Source organism: Moschus berezovskii, chromosome 5, assembly GCF_049115385.1.
Source record: "Moschus berezovskii isolate FMDL1 chromosome 5, NW_MosBer_1.0, whole genome shotgun sequence".
Classification (NCBI taxonomy): Eukaryota; Metazoa; Chordata; class Mammalia; order Artiodactyla; family Moschidae; genus Moschus; species Moschus berezovskii.
In genome coordinates, this window is record NC_142464.1 from 30179501 (window position 1) to 30197790 (window position 18290).

The following is an 18290-nucleotide window of genomic DNA, read 5'->3' on the forward strand; positions in this document are numbered from 1 at the left end:
TTGAGGGAAGGATGAGAAAGGGCGACAGGGCATGAGATGGTTGAATGGCATCACTGACTCAATGGACATGAGTCTGGGTGAACTCCAGAAGTTGGTGATGGACAGGGAGGCTTGGTGTGCTGTGGTTCATGGGGTCACAAAGAGTTGGACACAACTGAGTGACTGAACTGAACTGAAGCTATTATAAGAAATCAGTGTAAAAGCTGAATATTGGAAGATGAGAGCTAACAATGTCTTCAAAAATAGTCCTATGTTGTCCACAAGCTATAAGATTTTTTCCTATCAAATATCAATGGGAATACAATTTGAAAATATAGTTGACATAGCCACTCAATGGTACTCATCATAAAACAGAACAACTAAAACAACAATAAGGTATGCCCAAATATTTTTACACAATAGTGATATCATAATATAAGTGGCCAATACAATTTGAATTCTTCAAGGAAGTAAAAATAATGGGGGTGGAAAACCACTCAAAATTTTTCCACAAATTTTTAGTGTTCCTCTGTATCAGAGGAGACAATGAGCAGAAAACTACTTGCATCTTATGTTCTTATGTATATTTTACTGTAATAAATGTTTTATCATTTCCAATTGCAACATTTTTCCTTTTCAACTTAAAATACAAAAGGTTCTTGGGGAATACTAAACAAAGATAAAAAGTAACATATTATTGGATATTAGAGGACTGCCAGTTTGAAAATCTTAGTGTAGGGTAAACATTTCCCCCTATTTATTCCTGCAAATCATCCCAAAACGTAGAAAATGTGAAACAATTATGCAAATGTCCTATTCACTGAAAATAGCATAACAGTGACGTCTTAGACCTCCAGGTCAATAGAATGGTTCCAAAATCAGATTTCAAAAAGAGCTAACAAACATAGCTTTCTCTAAGGCTAGAGGTCATGCCTTTCTATATTGTAGACATGATGCAACAGTTTCAGGTAGAAGCATCTGTGGAAGTGGTTTGGTTCCAGAAAGCAGAAAAGGTGAGGCTAAATGAAGATCCATACAGAAAAGACAAATCTGTAGAAAGCAGTCTATGTCTGTGAAAACAAAGTAAAGTCTTTCGTTGTGGGGGTGGGGAAGAACAACAACAAAACACACATTCTCTATCTCCATTGGCTAGACCAAGAAAAACTCACTTTTGTTCAGTGAAACAAAAGAAAAACTGGACCAGCACAGGATCCATATGAAGGTAACTATGAGAGAAAGAGCAAACCAACTGCACATAAAGAATCACATACTAAAATCACACTGCCATAAAAGGAGAAAATTGTGACCAAGCATTTTTCCATGAATTTTTAAAATGTAATAAATTATGATCACCCTTTTGAAACAATTATACAATCGAGAAATCAGGGTGTTAAGGAGAAGATAAGAACTAGAAATTCATTGCAAATTTCCTGTGTTCAACCAAAGGTTAAAATGAAAGAAGTAAAGCAATATAAAAATGAAGAAGAAATTTGAAATAATACAGGGGAAGAGAGAGTACAGAAAATATAAGAATGTAGCAAGGACTGAAATGATGAATACAAGCTAAGTATTAATAAGCTGATATTAATAAAGAATCAAAAAGAATTAGAAACTGTAGAGTATATTAAGACAAAATAAATCAAACACACATATAAAAGGAATCTCTGAAAAATAAAATCATAATAATAAGATAGAGCAAACATTTAAAAACAGAAGCCAAGAAATTATGCCTTAAGTAAGAAGAATATTGAATCTATGTCTTTCAGAAAAGAGCCCCCCTCCCAAAGAAAAGAAAAAGGAAAACTAAAAAAAAACTAACCATTTCCCTGGGCAAAACAGTCCAGAACACTAAGCAGAAGGATAACATTCTAGTGATGTCATTAGACTTCACATATAAAGAAAGGAACCTTTAGTCAGCCAGGCAAATAAGAATTCCCTAAATTCTCCAATGCTAGAAGAAAGAAGAGCAACATGGCTCTCAGTCAAACTGTACTTCATTGTGTAAGGCAAGAGACAAACGCTTTGGACGGTGCAAGATTTCAGGCACATTTCTTCCAAGGGCCTTTGCTCAGGCATCTACTAGAGGTGATTTCATCTAAGAGTTGGTTAAAAAACAATAACAAACCTGCCAACAAAGTAAGCACCTGTTGGAAGCAAATCCTCCACAAGTGAACACTGGAGGCTTCAGATGATTTACAGCTCCAGACAGCTCAACTGCAACCTCTGGACATCTCCTGATCCAGAACCTCCCACCTAAGTGGCTCCTAGATTCCTCAGCCACAGAAACTGCGACAGCATCACTGTCTGAAGTTGCTAAATCTGAAGATAACTTGTTACGCAACAACAGATAACCAAAACAAAGCTTTGCTGTTGCTCAATCGTGTCTGACTGCTTTGTGACCCCACAGATTGTAGCCTACCCAGGCTCATTTGTACATGGGATTTTCCAGGCAAGAATACTGGAGTGTGTTGCCAAAAACAAGGCTTTAAATGTGTGGAATCCCTATTTTCCAGCTTCTTTCCTGCTGGAAATCTGGGAGATTTTTTTAAAAGAGAGTTTTTGATGTTCTGTGTGTCCCACCATCCTCCATGAGTTATCACCATCCTCCCGCACAGGGACGAGGGGTTTCAGCAAAGCTTTTGGGACAGGTGTCCTCTGACTTTAAAAAGCACCAAGAATTGTGCTTGACCCATGTTTGGAAATGACTAAAGGCAAGAGGCTGTGTGCAGTGCTTCTCTGAGAGCAGGATGATGGTAACTTCATGGGGAATGGCATGTGTGCCCAGGGTTTGTTAGGGAAAAAGAAAAATGAATGAGTTTATACACAGATGTGGGCCAAGTGGGAGAAAGGGCCAGCAGGAGATAGCTTAGTGTTTTTGACCAAAACAGACGTATGAGGAAGCTGGAGAAATTAATATTAAGAATATAGATGGGATGGACCACCACAGTTAGGAGCTTAGAGGAGAGAAAATGGTGAGCGATGTCCCCAGGGAATGAGAGAACCTCCAGAGAGCCTAGAAATATGCTCCAAGAAGAGCCAGGACTTAATATTTGATATGGCCTTAGAAAATAAGGACACCAGAACTTCTCTGGAGGAGAGGAAACCGTAACTGCAACACTGGAAGTTAAAGGCAAAGGCAAGGTAAGAAAACCATGGGACCAGCTGAGCACAGCACTCCTCCCACAACAAGGCTGAAGCCCTGGGCCAGGGAGAAGCTTTAACACTAGAAAGCTTGCGAGTTTAACTATCATATTAAAATGTAATTAATTAATAAACAGGTCCTTATGTTCTGCCCCATTAATTCAATGCTTCAATGATAACAAAGATAACAGTATTTCTTACCATAGAAATGATTTCATACAATTATCAGCACAATGAAAATTCTGCAATTCTAACCCAGACCTTCAAACCTTCGACTGCTACTGACTGCTACTATCTACTAATACTCAGGTAGACAATATTAACTCAAGCCTCACTAGTTAACTAAGAAAGCAGCTTTCAGAATCAAACTGACATATAACCTAGCATATTGTTCTGCAAAGTATGATCTCCTGCAAGCTGCCCTAAGGAATATGTTTATAAACCATTTTTTGAACAACTGATGAACATTGTCTGGAATAAAGTTAAAATGAAGAATCTTCATGAATTTTGAGGAAAGTATAATATCCTTTTTCTTTTCTTTAGTTCTACTGTCAAATATTCATTGGTTCAAAAAAAAACCTTTCAATGTTTTAATTTAAAAAATAAACAAACAAAAACAAACAAGATTTGGCAATGCTACCTCCAAATATGATACTCTCAATTACAGAGATGTAGTCTTCAGGCTCCTGCTCAGTTGAGATCTCCCATCTGCTTCTAGAGATATTTAATAATTTGTAGAGTTGATCTGAACTCTTCATCCCACACAGCAGAGTGACCACACTTTCTGGTGAATGAAGTATGTTTTTCAGAAATTGACCTTTTTTTGGAGATAGGTTTTCAAGCAGGCTATTTGATAATATTAAAAGTTTACACTTGTAGGAGCTTAAATCCAGCAATTCCAAATCCCGAAGAGAGCAATTCTCCAAGCAATATAAAAGGGTTGCTTCCGTTTTCACAACATGTGAGAAAACTTCGCTCAAGTACAGAGCCCATTCCTCAGCATCTCCTTCATATATCATGATGATGTCTTTTGTATTTTCTGGAAAAGAGAAAATAATGGGTTAATTTTCTTATATTGACAGGCTAAAAGCAGATTATAATATCAGTTCTTGAAGAATTAAATGTACTTCTTATGGAACATGTTAATTTGCTTATGTGTGTGCATGCAAAGCCGCTTCAGTCGTGTCCAACTCTTTACAACCCTATGGACCACAGTCCACCAGGCTTTTCTGTCCATGGGATTTTCCAGGCAAGAATACTAGAATGAGGTGCCATGCCCTCCTCCGGGGGATCTTCCCAACCCTGGGTTTAAACCTGCATCTCTTAATTTCCTGCATTGTCAGGCAGGTTCTTTACCACTAGTGCCACCTGGGAAGCCCTTTATTTGTTTATACCAGAGACCCAATAATATAATTTGTAGTATCCCCAAAATAACCCAATGGGATTAAAATAATTCTTCAGATGCAACACAGAGTTCATGCTTTGTGCAAGTGTACATTGTACTCACTGCACAAGTGTGAATCTAGGAAGCTCAACTGAAGTAAATGAGAGGCCTTGAGATAGAATGGAAAGACTGTTCTGTGGGATTAGGGATGCTGGGCTACCATGCATGGCTCTACCAGTAACCATGTAATTTTAACCAGATTTACCTACTTAATTCCTTTCAGTCATTGTTTCTTAACCAACTAAATGAAGGTTTTATTTTTTATTTTAAGTAAGCCCTACCTCATGAATCAGATTATTCTGAGAAGAAATAAGAGAATGTATGTTAGAGGACTTGAAAATACTTCTTCCAGGTAAAGATGGGTACATCAAGACAGATTATAGAATTTCCATGCCCAGAAAACTAATAAAATAAAAAAAATTTAAAGAAAAAAATTCAACAATAAAAAACAAAGGGAGTATTATGTCAGAAACTAAAAAGTTAATGTTGATGAAATAAATAGGAGGGTCTAGTGAGGCAATGCTAGTCCTATCTATCTCCTACCCTAAAACCAGAACTGATGGAAAAACTTATAAACCACCAAACTGGCAGGGTGGTCATGAATCTCTTCCTTAATTGGAAACTGGTCAGGGACATCTGCAGAAGCAATAAGAGGTCAGGACTTGAATCCCGAAGAGGTCAGGACTCAAGGAGAGGCAGTGAAGCCAGTCAGATTGCACAGGAAATCAAGAGCATCCCCGGGCACTGGGAGGGGTCTGGCAGAAAAGGTCTCATTAGTGACTATAAACCACTATCTCCAATGTCAGAGTCACACTGACAGACTTCCTTCTCCTCTTTTCTCTCACACCTTAACAACTGACTGGAATATAAATATTCTCTCTCAAACTGTAAAAATAAAAAGTAGGCAGTAGGGACGAGAACTTAAGGATAACTTACCCAGACAACATTAAGCAAACAAAAAGGCTAAACTGAGTGAAGAGAATCATGAGCAAGATGAAAGGATTAGCAATACAAACTCATAGTTATTGAAAGAGATGATGGCAACAATATGAACAATAATAATATGATCATCATAATAATGAAAGCAGCACAATATGAAGACACTAGGAGAAATGATAAGCAGGGAAGAAGAACACAAGAAAAGCTCTTCAGAGTATTAAAAAATTAATTAAATAAAACCTAAAGTCAAAAACAAGTTGATTTGATGTTTTTAAAAGAGTCATTTGAAAGGGTATAATAAATAGATAAAAAGATCAAAAGCCAAAGCAGTACCATTGCTCAGATAATAAATCAGAAAAAGCACTGACTAGATTAGACATAGATAATATTTTATCTCTGGCCTCAAAGTAAAGCTTTATATTTTCATAGTAAACACAAAAAAGAGAGAACAAAATTAAAGAATTGATGAAAAATCTGATATATATGGATAAGAGCCAAAAAAGGAAAACATTGAATATAAAGATACTCCAAAAACCTGAAATAGAAGAGAACAAAGGACATATTAAAAATTTTAAATATAATTTTTAAATCTTTAAAATATGGAAGAAAAAGAAACCAGTTTCATAGAAAAATTGTTAGAGAAAACATATCATGATTAAATTTCTCTTGATTTAATGATTATTATAAAACCTCTTCATATATCCAGGAAAGAAAAGCAAGTCATCCAGGAGGAGAAAAATATCAGGTTGACAGATTTTTTACAAAGCATTTTCAAGGCCACGTTATGATAAATTATAAGACAGCCTTTACAAAAATATTTTATAGTATCTTCAGAGGTTAAAGCGTCTGCCTGGAATGCAGGAGACCTGGGTTTGATCCCTGGGTTGGGAAGATCCCCTGGAGAAGGAAATGGCAACCCACTCCAGTACCCTTGCTTGGAGAACCCCATGGAGGGAGGAGCCTGGTGGGCTACAGTCCATGGGGTAGCAAAGAGTTGGACACGACTGAGCCACTTCATTTCACTTCACTTCATACTATAGAATATTGTACAGCAATAAAAATGAATCACTGCTAATGCAAATGGATGAATCCAAAGATGTAATGTTGAGTGAAAGAAAAAACAAGTATATACTGAATGACAGTATTTATATGCAGTTAAAAACAGAAAAAAAGAAAATCCACCATGATACAGTTCAAAACATTTGAGGTAGGATTAATGAATGGAAGCAGATAAGAGGGAGCATGCTGGAGTTCTAAAAATGTTCTATATCTTGATCTCAGTGGTTGTTACACAAAGTACACTGACATAAAAATCTATTCATCTATATATCTTAGACTGCACATGTAAGTTATATTACAATAAAAAAGTAAATTAAAATACCAAGAGAAAAAGAAAAAGTTTCAGGATGGCAGCTGTTTAAGAGGCATAGGGACTTATAATAGAAGAATGGAGCATTTCAGGAGGGAGATCCAAAGAAAATAAAACAACTGTAAGATTGTACCATATATTTGAAAATTTGAGGGAAAATGCTAATGGTTTGAAAATTCTGATTGGACATTTTGAAAAAAATTAGAGATAGCTATATTGCAATCTTTTACATGCAAACTACAAAAGAAAGTAAAATTAATAGCAGAAAAACACAGCAAAACAAAACAAAAACGAAAGTAGGATCATTATGTAATATTTGGATTAGCAGTGTAAATGTGCATATAATCATGGTTATAAGCTGAATATTTATGTCCTCCCCTACAGTCATATATTGAAACGATAGCCCTCAGTGTGATGGAATTAGAAGGTGGATCAATAGGAGGTGATGAGATCATGAGAATGGAGCCCTCATGAATGAAATTAGAGCACTTATAAAAGAGGCTCCAGAGACTCCCTTGCCCTCTTGCCATGTGAGATCACAGAAAGACATCAGCAATCTAACCCAGCAGAGGGACCTCACCAGGATTTGACCTGCTGCTGCCCTGACTTTAGACTTCTAGCTTCCAGAACTATGAGAAATAAATGTTCGTTGTTCAGGCCACCACATCTATGGTATTGTATTAAAGTAGCCTAAAATGGACTAAACAATCATAATAATGTAAAATATGTCTAATGGTTTAGCTTCAAGTTGAGATTTAAATACACTGGGGAATAAGGAAAGACTCTCAAAGGCTAATAAATAGAAATCTTTATCTAGCACATTATAGGAAAAAAATAGGTAATACAATAAAGTAAACTAAGAAATAATAGAGGAAACACGAAATAAAGTAACAATAAAATTTGGAAGACCAACAGTTCTTAAGGTTCCTAGGAGGGGATGAGATTCAAGGGACTAGATCTGATAGAGTGCCTGAAGAACGAGGGACAGAGGTTCGTGACATTGTACAGGAAAGAGTGAGCAAGACCATCCCCAAGAGAAAGAAATGCAAAAAGCAAAATGGCTGTCTGAGGAGGCCTTACACATAGCTGAGAAAAGAAGAGAAGCGAAAAGCAAAGGAGAAAACGAAAGATAAACCCATTTGAACGCAGAGTTCCAAAGAATAGCAAGGAGAGACAGGAAAGCCTTCCTCAGAGATCAATGCAAAGAAATAGAGGAAAAACAATAGAATGGGAAAGACTAGAGATCTCTTCAAGAAAATTAGATACCAAGGGAACATTTCATGCAAAGATGGGCTCGATAAAGGACAGAAATGGTATGGACCAGAAGATATTAAGAAGAGGTGGTAAGAATACACAGAACTACTGTACAAAAAAAGATCTTCATGACCGAGATAAAGACGATGGTGTGATCACTCACCTAGAGCCAGACATCCTGGAATGCGAAGTCAAGTGGGCCTTAGGAAGCATCACAATGAACAAAGCTAGTGGAGGTGATGGATTCCAGTTGAGCTATTTCAAATACTAAAAGATGATGCTGTGAAAGTGCTGCACTCAATTTGCCGGCAAATTTGAAGAATTCAGCAGTGGCCACAGGACTGGAAAATGTCAGTTTTCATTCCAATCCCAAAGAAAGGCAATGCCAAGAATGTTCAAACTACTACACAACTGCACTTATCTCACACGCTAGCAAAGTAATGCTCAAAATCTCAGTACAAGAACCGTGAACTTCCAGATATTCAAGCTGGATTTAGAAAAGGCAGAGGAACCAGAGATCAAATTGCCAACATCCGCTGGATAACAGAAAAAGCAAAAGAGTTTCTGAAATACAGGGACTTCTGCTTTATTGACTACACCAAAGCCTTTGACTCTGTGGATCACAACAAACCGTGGAAAATTCTTAAAGAGATGGGAATAACAGACCACCTTACCTGCCTCCTGAGAAATCTCTATGAAGGACAAGAAGCAACAGTTAGAATTGGATATGGAACAACAGACTGGTTCCAAATACGGAAAGGAGTATGTCAAGGCTGTATGTTGTCACCCTTCTTATTTAACTTATATGCAAAGTACATCATGAGAAATGCTGGGCTGGATGAAGCACAAGCTGGAATCAAAATTGCTGGGAGAAATATCACTAACTTCAGATATGCAGATGACACCACCCTCATGGCAGAAAGCAAAGAAGAACAAAAGAGCCTCTTGATGAAAGTTGATGTTGTTAAATCATTACTCTTTCATATTTCTATATAATTTTCTTTAGATTTTCACAAAATTTTGTTACATACAGTTGTTTTGAAAAAAAAAATAATAAAATTGCAAAGGAAAAAAAAAAAAGAAAGTGAATGAGGAAAGAGAAAAAGTTGGCCTAAAACTCAACATTCAAAAAATGAAGATAATGACATCTGGTCCCATCACTTCATGGCAAATAGATGGGGAAACAGTGGAAACAGTGACAGACTTTATTTTGGGGGACTCCAAAGTCACTACAGATGGTGACTGTAGCCAATTAAAGACGCTTGTTCCTTGGAAAAAACGCTGTGAGCAACCTAGGCAGCATATTAAAAAGCAGAGACATTACTGACAAAGGTTCATCTAGTCAAAAATATGGTTTTTCCAGTAGTCATGTATGGATGTGAGAGTTGGACCGTAAAGAAAGCTGAACCCTGAAGAATTGATGTTTTTGAACTGTGGTGTTGGAGAAGACTCTTGAGAGTCCCTTGGACAGCAAGAAGATCCAACCAGTCAATCCTAAAGGAAATCAGTCCTGAATATTCATGGGAAGAACTGATACTAAAGCTGAAACGCCAATACTTTGGCCACCTGATGCGAAGAACTGACTTGCTGGAAAAGACCCTGATGCTGGGAAAGAGTGAAGGCAGGAGGAGAAGAGGACCACAGAGGAAGAGATGGTTGGATGGCATCACCATGCTCATGGTGATGATCACTCATGTTGATGGACATGAGTTTGAGCAAGCTCTGGGAGTTGTTGATGGACAGGGAAGCCTGGCATGCTGCAGTCCATGGGGTTGCAAAGAGTCAGACACGAATGAGTGACTAAACTGTACTGAACTGAGGAGGGGATGAAATTGTTTCTGGCGAGGGGAAGAGCAAAGAATTGCTGATTTTTATTAGAGATGTTTTATCATTGTTCAATATTCAAGTGTAACTATAAGCAAAATTTAAATAAAGAAGAAAATCCAGCCAGCAAATAGAAGAACAAAAGGAAGCAAAACGGAAATGTAAAAACTTTGGAAAAAGAACACATGGTAACTTGAATATATGTACATATAGGTCAAAGACTAAGTATCATAAGGATTAGGATAGCACTGCAAAAGGCAAACGTTAAAAATCTTGATGAAATAAAAGTGACCATAGAATAGAAAAACAGCATTCGAGGAGAAAAATGTAAAAGTATTAACATCATCTGTCATGGAATTCAGTCATTTAATACTAAATTTGAATATAAAATGACTGAATTCTTTCACTCTTTTTTGTAACTTCAGTTTTCTTAATAGTAAATGACATTGACAGTGTTCTGAGTAAAAAAAAAATATCTGATAATTAATGTTCTTTGATTTTACTTTATATTACTTCAAGTCATTTAAAATAACTTTATTGAAAAATAGCATATAGATTATATTCTCATTTTTAAATAATCCTGCCCATCTAACTCACAATACAGCATAATTCTATTGGCTGTGAGCAACCAAAAGTTGGACATGAGAGGTAAAATTTTGAGAGATGTATGACTTCTTTTATGTTACTCTTCCATATCACTAATATTTCTTAGTAAAATTGTATTACTTTATAAAACAATGCAATGATTCTTTAAAATTAGTTTGTTAAGGTATTAAGTACAAAGAACAAAACACCAAAACTGCTGTATTCCATAAATATCTTTTCCCCTCTGGATATAATATGCATTTTCTACACCACTGAAATTTCAATTAATACCACAATGACTTTGAGAATTATTGTATCTTTATTGATTTATCTATGTCTTTCCTCATGATGTAAATAGCATCTCCAAGGAAGATGCTGCCTCTTTCAATTCACAGATTCCTACACAATGCATAGCATAATTTCTTGAACAGATATTCAACAAATGTATATGAATATATTTTATTTTTTAAATTTTATTTATTTTTTTCTCAAGACAAGATGTGAAGAACCAGAAATAATGAAACCTTTTATTAGCATATTTCTTTGGAACTGCAGTAATCTGGGAAGTATCGTAAATTAAAAAGTCATGTAGCCGCATATGAAAACTTTCATCTCCTTTGTTTAGCTCTGTATCACAGAACCCAACTTATAGAAATTTTTTTTTTAACTGGAGGCTAATTATTTTACAATATTATATTGGTTGGTTTTGACATACATTGACATGAATCCGCCCTGGGTGTACATCAGTTCCCCCTCCCGAACCCCCCTCCCACCTCCCTGCTCCCCTTATCCTCCCTCTGGGTCATCCCCGCATACCAGCCCCGAGCATCCTGTAACATGCATCGACCCTGAACTGGCGATTCATTTCACATATGATAATATACATGTTTCAATGCCATTCTCCCAAATCATCCCACCCTCACCCTCTCCCACAGAGTCCCAAAGACTGTTCTATACATGTGTGTCTCTTTTGCTGTCTCGTATACAGGGTTATCATTTGCATCTTTGGGTAGTATACTTTGGGTAGTATACTCATTTTTACAATATTTATTCTTCCAATCCATGAACACGGTATATTTCTATTTCTCCATCTATTAGTGTCCTCTTTGATTACTTTCACTAGTGTTTTATAGTTTTCTATGTACAAGTCTTTTGTTTCCTTAGGTAGATATATTCCTAAGTATTTAATTCTTTTCGTTGCAACAGTGAATGGAATAGTTTCCTTAATTTCTCTTTCTATTTTCTCATTATTAGTGTATAGGAATGAAAGGGATTTCGGTGTGTTGATTTTATATCCTGCAACTTTACTGTATTCATTGATTAGCTCTAGTAGTTTTCTGGTAGAGTCTTTAGGGTTTTCTGTGTAGAAGATCATGTCATCAGCGTACAGTGAAAGTTTTACTTCTTCTTTTCCAATTTGTATTCCTTTTATGTCTTTTTCTGCTCTGATTGTTGTAGCTAAAACTTCCAGAACTATGTTGAATAGTAGTGGTGAGAGTGGGCACCCTTGTCTTGTTCCTGACTTTAGGGGAAATGCTTTCAGTTTTTCACCGTTGAGGATAATGTTTGCTGTGGGTTTGTCATATATAGCTTTTATTATGTTGAGATATGTCCCTTCTATTCCCACTTTCTGGAGGGTTTTTATCATAAATGGATGTTGAATTTTGTCGAAGGCTTTCTCTGCATCTATTGAGATAATCATATGATTTTTATTTTTCAGTTTGTTAATGTGGTGTGTTACATTGATTGATTTGCAGATATTGAAGAATCCTTGCATTCCTGGGATAAAGCCCACTTGGTCATGATGTATGATCTTCTTAATGTGTTTTTGGATTCTGATTGCTAGAATTTTGTTAAGGATTTTTGCATCTATGTTCATCAGTGATATTGGCCTGTAGTTTTCTTTTTTTGTGGGATCTTTACCAGGTTTTGGAATTAGGGTGATGGTGGCCTCATAGAATGAGTTGGAAGTTTCCTTTCCTCAGCAATTTTCTGGAAGAGTTTGAGTAGAATAGGTGTTAGCTCTTCTCTAAATTTTTGGTAGAATTCAGCTGTGAAGCCGTCTGGACCTGGGCTTTTGTTTGCTGGAAGATTTCTGATTACAGCCTCTAGTTCCGTGCTTGTGATGGGTCTGTTCAGATTTTCTATTTCTTCCTGGTTCAGTTTTGGAAAGTTGTGCTTTTCTAGGAATTTGTCCATTTCTTCCAGGTTATTCATTTTATTGCCATATAATTGCTGATAGTATTCTCTAATAATCCTTTGTATTTCTGTGTTGTCGGTTGTGATCTCTCCATTTTCATTTCTAATTTTATTGATTTGGTTCTTCTCCCTTTGTTTCTTGATGAGTCTGGCTAGTGGTTTGTCAATTTTATTTACCTTCTCAAAGAACCAGCTTTTGGCTTTGCTGATTTTTGCTATGGTCTCTTTTGTTTCTTTTGCATTTATCTCTGCCCTAATTTTTACGATTTCTTTCCTTCTACTAACCCTGGGGTTCTTCATTTCTTCCTTTTCTAGTTTCTTCAGATGTAGGGTTAGGTTATTTAGTTGACTTTTTTCTTGTTTCTTGAGGTGTGCCTGTATTGCTATGAACTTCCCCCTTAGCACTGCTTTTACAGTGTCCCAGAGGTTTTGGGTTGTTGTGTTTTCATTTTCATTCATTTCTATGTATATTTTGATTTCTCTTTTGATTTCTTCTATGATTTGTTCATTATTCAGCAGCGTGTTGTTCAGCCTCCATATGTTGGCATTTTTAATGGTTTTTCTCCCATAATTGAGATCTAATCTTACTGCATTGTGGTCAGAAAAGATGCTTGGAATGATTTCAATTTTTTTGAACTTACCAAGGCTAGATTTATGGCCCAGGATGTGATCTATCCTGGAAAAGGTTTTGTGTGCGCTTGAGAAAAAGGTGAAATTCATTGTTTTGGGGTGAAATGTCCTATAGATAGCTATTAGGTCTAACTTGTCTATTGTATCATTTAAAGTTTGTGTTTCCTTGTTAATTTTCTGTTTAGTTGATCTATCCATAGATGTAAGTGGGGTATTAAAATCTCCCACTATTATTGCATTGTTATATATTCCCCTTTCATACTTGTTAGTAATTGTCTTACATATTGTGGTGCTCCTATGTTGGGTGCATAAATATTTATAATTGTTTTATCTTCTTCTTGGATTGATCCTTTGATCATTATGTAGTTTCCTTCTTTGTCTCTTTTCACAACCTTTGCTTTAAAGTCTATTTTATCTGATATGAGTATTGCTACCCCTGCTTTCTTTTTGTCTCTGTTTGCATGGAATATCTTTTTCCAGCCCTTCACTTTCAGTCTGTATGTGTCCCTCATTTTGAGGTGGGTCTCTTGTAGACAACATATATGGGGTTCTTGTTTTTATATCCATTCAGCCAGCCTTTGTCTTTTGGTTGGGGCATTCAACCCATTTACGTTTAAGGTAATTATTGATAAGTATGATCCCATTGCCATTTTCTTTATTGCTTTGGGTTCGAGATTATACACCCTTTCTGTGTTTCCTGTTTAGAGAAGATCCTTTAGCATTTGTTGAAGAGCTGGTTAGGTGATGCTGAATTCTCTCAGCTTTTGCTCGTCTGTAAAGCTTTTGATTTCTTCTTCATATTTGAATGAGGTCCTTGCTGGGTACAGTAATCTGGGCTATAGGTTATTTTCTTTCATCACTTTAAGTATGTCTTGCCATTCCCTCCTGGCCTGAAGGGTTTCTGTTGAAAGATCAGCTGTTATCCTTATGGGAATCCCCTTGTGTGTTATTTGCTGCTTTTCCCTTGCTGCTTTTAATATTTGTTCTTTGTGTTTGATCTTTGTTAATTTGATTAATATATGTCTTGGAGTATTTCGCCTTGGGTTTATCCTGCTGCGGACTCTCTGGGTTTCTTGGACTTGGGTGATTATTTCTTTCCCCATTTTAGGGAAGTTTTCAACTATTATCTCCTCAAGTATTCTCTCATGGTCTTTCTTTTTGTCTTCTTCTTCTGGGACTCCTATGATTCGAATGTTGGAGCGTTTAACATTGTCCCAGAGGTCTCTAATATTGTCCTCATTTCTTTTAATTCGTTTTTCTTTTTTCCTCTCTGTTTCATTTATTTCTACAATTATATCTTCTAGCTCGCTTATCCTGTCTTCTGCCTCTGTTATTCTACTGTTTGTTCCCTCCAGAGTGTTTCTGATCTCATCTATTGCATTATTCATTGTATATTGACTCTTTTTTATTTCCTTTAAGTCCTTATTAAACCTTTCTTCCATCTTCTCAATCCTTTTCTCCAGGTTATTTATCTGTACCTCCATTTTGCTTTCAAGATTTTGAATCATTTTCACCATCAAAATTCGAAATTCTTTATCAGATAGATTCCCTATATCTTCCTCTTTTGTTTGTGTTGGTGGGCATTTATCTTGTTCCTTTACTTACTGGGTATTTCTCTGCCTCTTCATCTTGCTTATATTGCTTTGCTTGGGGTGGCCTTTCCCAGTTCTGGCCGTTTGTGGATTTCTCTTTATTATGTAGTTTCCTCGCTGTGTGTGGGGTAGGATGGGTGACTTGTCAAGGTTCCCTGGTTAGGGAAGCTTGTGTCAGTGTTCTGGTGGGTGGAGCTGGATTTCTTCTCTCTGGAGTGCAATGTAGTGTCCAGTAATGAGTTATGAGATGTCAGTGGGTTTGGAGTGACTTTGGGCAGCCTGTATATTGAAACTCAGGGCTATTTTCCTGTGTTGCTGGAGAATTTGCATGGTATGTCTTGCTCTGGAACTTGACCCTTGGATGATGCTTGGTTTTAGTGTAGGTATGGAGGCATTTGATGAGCTCCTATCGATTAATGTTCCCTGGAGTCAGGAGTTCTCTGGTGTTCTCAGGATTTGAGCTTAAGCCTCTTGCCTCTGGTTTTTGATCTTATTCTTGGAGTAGTCTCTAGACTTCTCTATCTGTCATTTCCAAGGTAGTTCCCTCTGTTTTAGCTTCTGTTTGCTGGTCTCTTCAGTGTCTAATTTCCGCCTTGATACTAGGGGGCGGGTGGACACTTTTTGAGGCTCAGTTGTTCAGTCCTGTTCTGGGAAGGGAGGAACGCTGCAGACAAATATCTCTGGCGTCTGTGGGGAGTGCTCGCAGCGTCTCGGCCACACTGGGTTTGCCCCTGCTCACAGCGCATGTGTTGTCCCAATCTACACTGCACAGGTTCTAGGTTTCTCTGCCAGGAACTGTCCAAGGCCGGCGCTGGGTTGTATGCACTTCCCAGGTCTGAGCGTCTCAAGTTCAGTTCCTCGGGTACTCCACAAAGGCGCAGACTTGGTTGGGTCTGTGTTTTGTGCCTTCCCCGGTCCAAGCAGCTAAGGTGACCAGGTGTTTGGCGAGCGCGGTCGCTGCGACTTATTGCCTCCCCAGTCCCTGCCACTCAGTTTTCTGGGTGTACAACCGGCGCACCTTCTCAGGCAGATATCCACTGGCCCAAGCCCAAGAAGTCTTGATTAGCAACAAGCCTGCCTGTAGTTTGTATCGGATGCCTTTCTTGAATATATTTTAAAATACATTTATATCACAGAATGAGAAAAAACATCTGGCAGAAAACATATGGGAATCATACACAAGTTCTATATGAGTCATCAGCATAATTCTGCTTTTCTCTATGTAGCGTTTCACCCAGCCTCAATGCTAAATAAATATTTATTAAACAAACACAAACATAGTGTTATAATTCAGCATTTCTATATTTGAGGAACAGCAGGGGAAGAATTTTCCTATCTTACACATAGCCAGAGTAAGTTGCTATTTAGTTCTGGAATAATTAGATAAAAATAAAACTAATAACAAATTATCAAACACTTAATATAAACTAGGACTCTTTCTGTTTTACATACATTATTTCACTTAATCTTCTAAATTTACCCCACCAACTTACCCTATTTACCCTAATATTATTCTTATCTTATTTTACAGATGAGAAAACTAAATTCGATTTTGGAATTAGGATTCCAGCACAGGCGGTCTGACTCTACAGTCTGCACTTTTAACCTTTAATAGCAGAGGACACAATAACATTATTCAAAAGGTTAAAATAGATTCTCTGTAGTGATATGAGCTATTAGCCTCTATTAAGCAGATTATGAGTTAAAATCAAATATGGAAAGTATGTGAAATTCACTGGGAGCCTGGTTTCCTATCAAGGAAAAAAGAGGAAAGAAACCAACACTACAAGAGTATGGATGTCTGTGAAGAATGTACATAACTTCCTTCCTGACTCTAAAACTTCAATCACTGAAATTATAGATTAAGCTATAAGGATGTATTAAAGCACAGAATAAATACTGCCCCAGTATATCATTGGATATCACACTACCATAGGGAGATAACCATAGAAAATCAATTCTAGAGACAATCATAACCTTTCAAAATTTCCCAAGGAAATTAGGAAGTTTCTCTCAATACTTAGAGGCCATTTTTTTCTTAAGCTAAAATTGTGCCTCCTTTAAAATTTATATTTGACTTGTACATAGTAATCTCTGTTTAACAATTTTCAGAAACTAAGACTAGCATTAAATCATTCTCTTTCCTATGGATTTCCTTATTTCAGGCTTTTACTCTTTAATTTTATCAAATATTATTTATTGAAATATTTCATGTACTAGTTATGTTTCTAAGCATTTAACATGCATTACTTCATTTACTATTCATAAAACTATATGGAGTTGGCCTTGTTATTTTTGTTTTACTGATGATCACATTGATTAACTTGTCATGGCTGGGAGATAGTAAATGGTCTTTAAGTTACCTTCCAGTCTTTTTGTATAAAATTGTGTTGAGTCAAAATACAAAGGTTAATTAAAAGGCCTTTCACAGCCATGACTTTCTCTTTCCTTATTCTAGAAAAAAGCCTATCCTTGTGTAACAAGTGAATTGCAGACTCAACAACAGTTCTCTATGATTTCTCAAGAGGAGCCTGCTGCTGCTGCTGCTGCTAAGTCGCATCAGTCGTGTCCGACTCTGTGTGACCCCATAGACGGCAACCCATCAGGCTCCCCTGTCCCTTGGATTCTCCAGGCAAGAACATTGGAGTGGGTTGCCATTTCCTTCTCCAATGCATGAAAGTGAAAAGTGAAAGTGAAGTCACTCAGTCATGTCTGACTTTTAGCGATCCCATGGATTACAGCCTACCAGGCTTCTCCGCCCATGGGATTTTCCAGGCAAGAGTACTGGAGTGGGATGCCATTGCCTTCTCCGCAAGAGGAGCCTACTAGCCTTGAAATGAACTTCGTTTTATGCACTTGAACCATATCAAACCTAAATCATTATTCTGCCCATTTAAAGAGGGTTATTGTTATTAATGTTGGCCAAATTTTATAGCCTGTGAAATGAAACCATAAAGGATGAACCTGAAATATAGAAACACAGAATGTTCACTCCTGAAAAGTGTCATCAATATAAAGGGAAATTGCTACTGAAGAAGCAATTATGGTCTGCAAATAAATTATTTAAAATGTAAATCGCAGGTCTAGCAACACAAAGTAAATGCCAGCTTATACTACAACAATAGGAACAAAATAGACTTAAATTTATTATAAAGTGTTCCTTTAGACTCCATAATGATGCCTTTTTTATTTCTCTTACAAAATACTGAACACATCTTCAAGTCTGAAGAAAATTTGTACTAATAATTGATATTAATAATTGCTTTTGCTATGAGAATAAATTAGACTACATATTGCCAAAAGAAAGAGACTGATCATGAATCCAAATATTTCC

At 36.8% G+C, this 18290-nt stretch overlaps 1 protein-coding gene across 9 annotated transcripts in view; it reads right to left on the reverse strand.

Moving 5' to 3' along the window:
* The window catches only part of BANK1 (B cell scaffold protein with ankyrin repeats 1), a 360244-nt gene that overhangs the window by 285730 nt on the left and 56224 nt on the right, over positions 1-18290 (reverse strand). For 8 of the 9 annotated variants that reach the window (XM_088836208.1, XM_088836207.1, XM_088836203.1 and 5 more), the window contains one exon: positions 3761-4159. The exons of the other annotated variant lie outside the window; for it this stretch is intronic. In XM_088836208.1, coding sequence (XP_088692334.1) covers positions 3761-4139 — 379 coding nt within the window. In that variant the 5' untranslated portion in view covers positions 4140-4159. The remainder of the gene's footprint in view (positions 1-3760; positions 4160-18290) is intronic. 9 annotated transcript variants of the gene reach the window in all.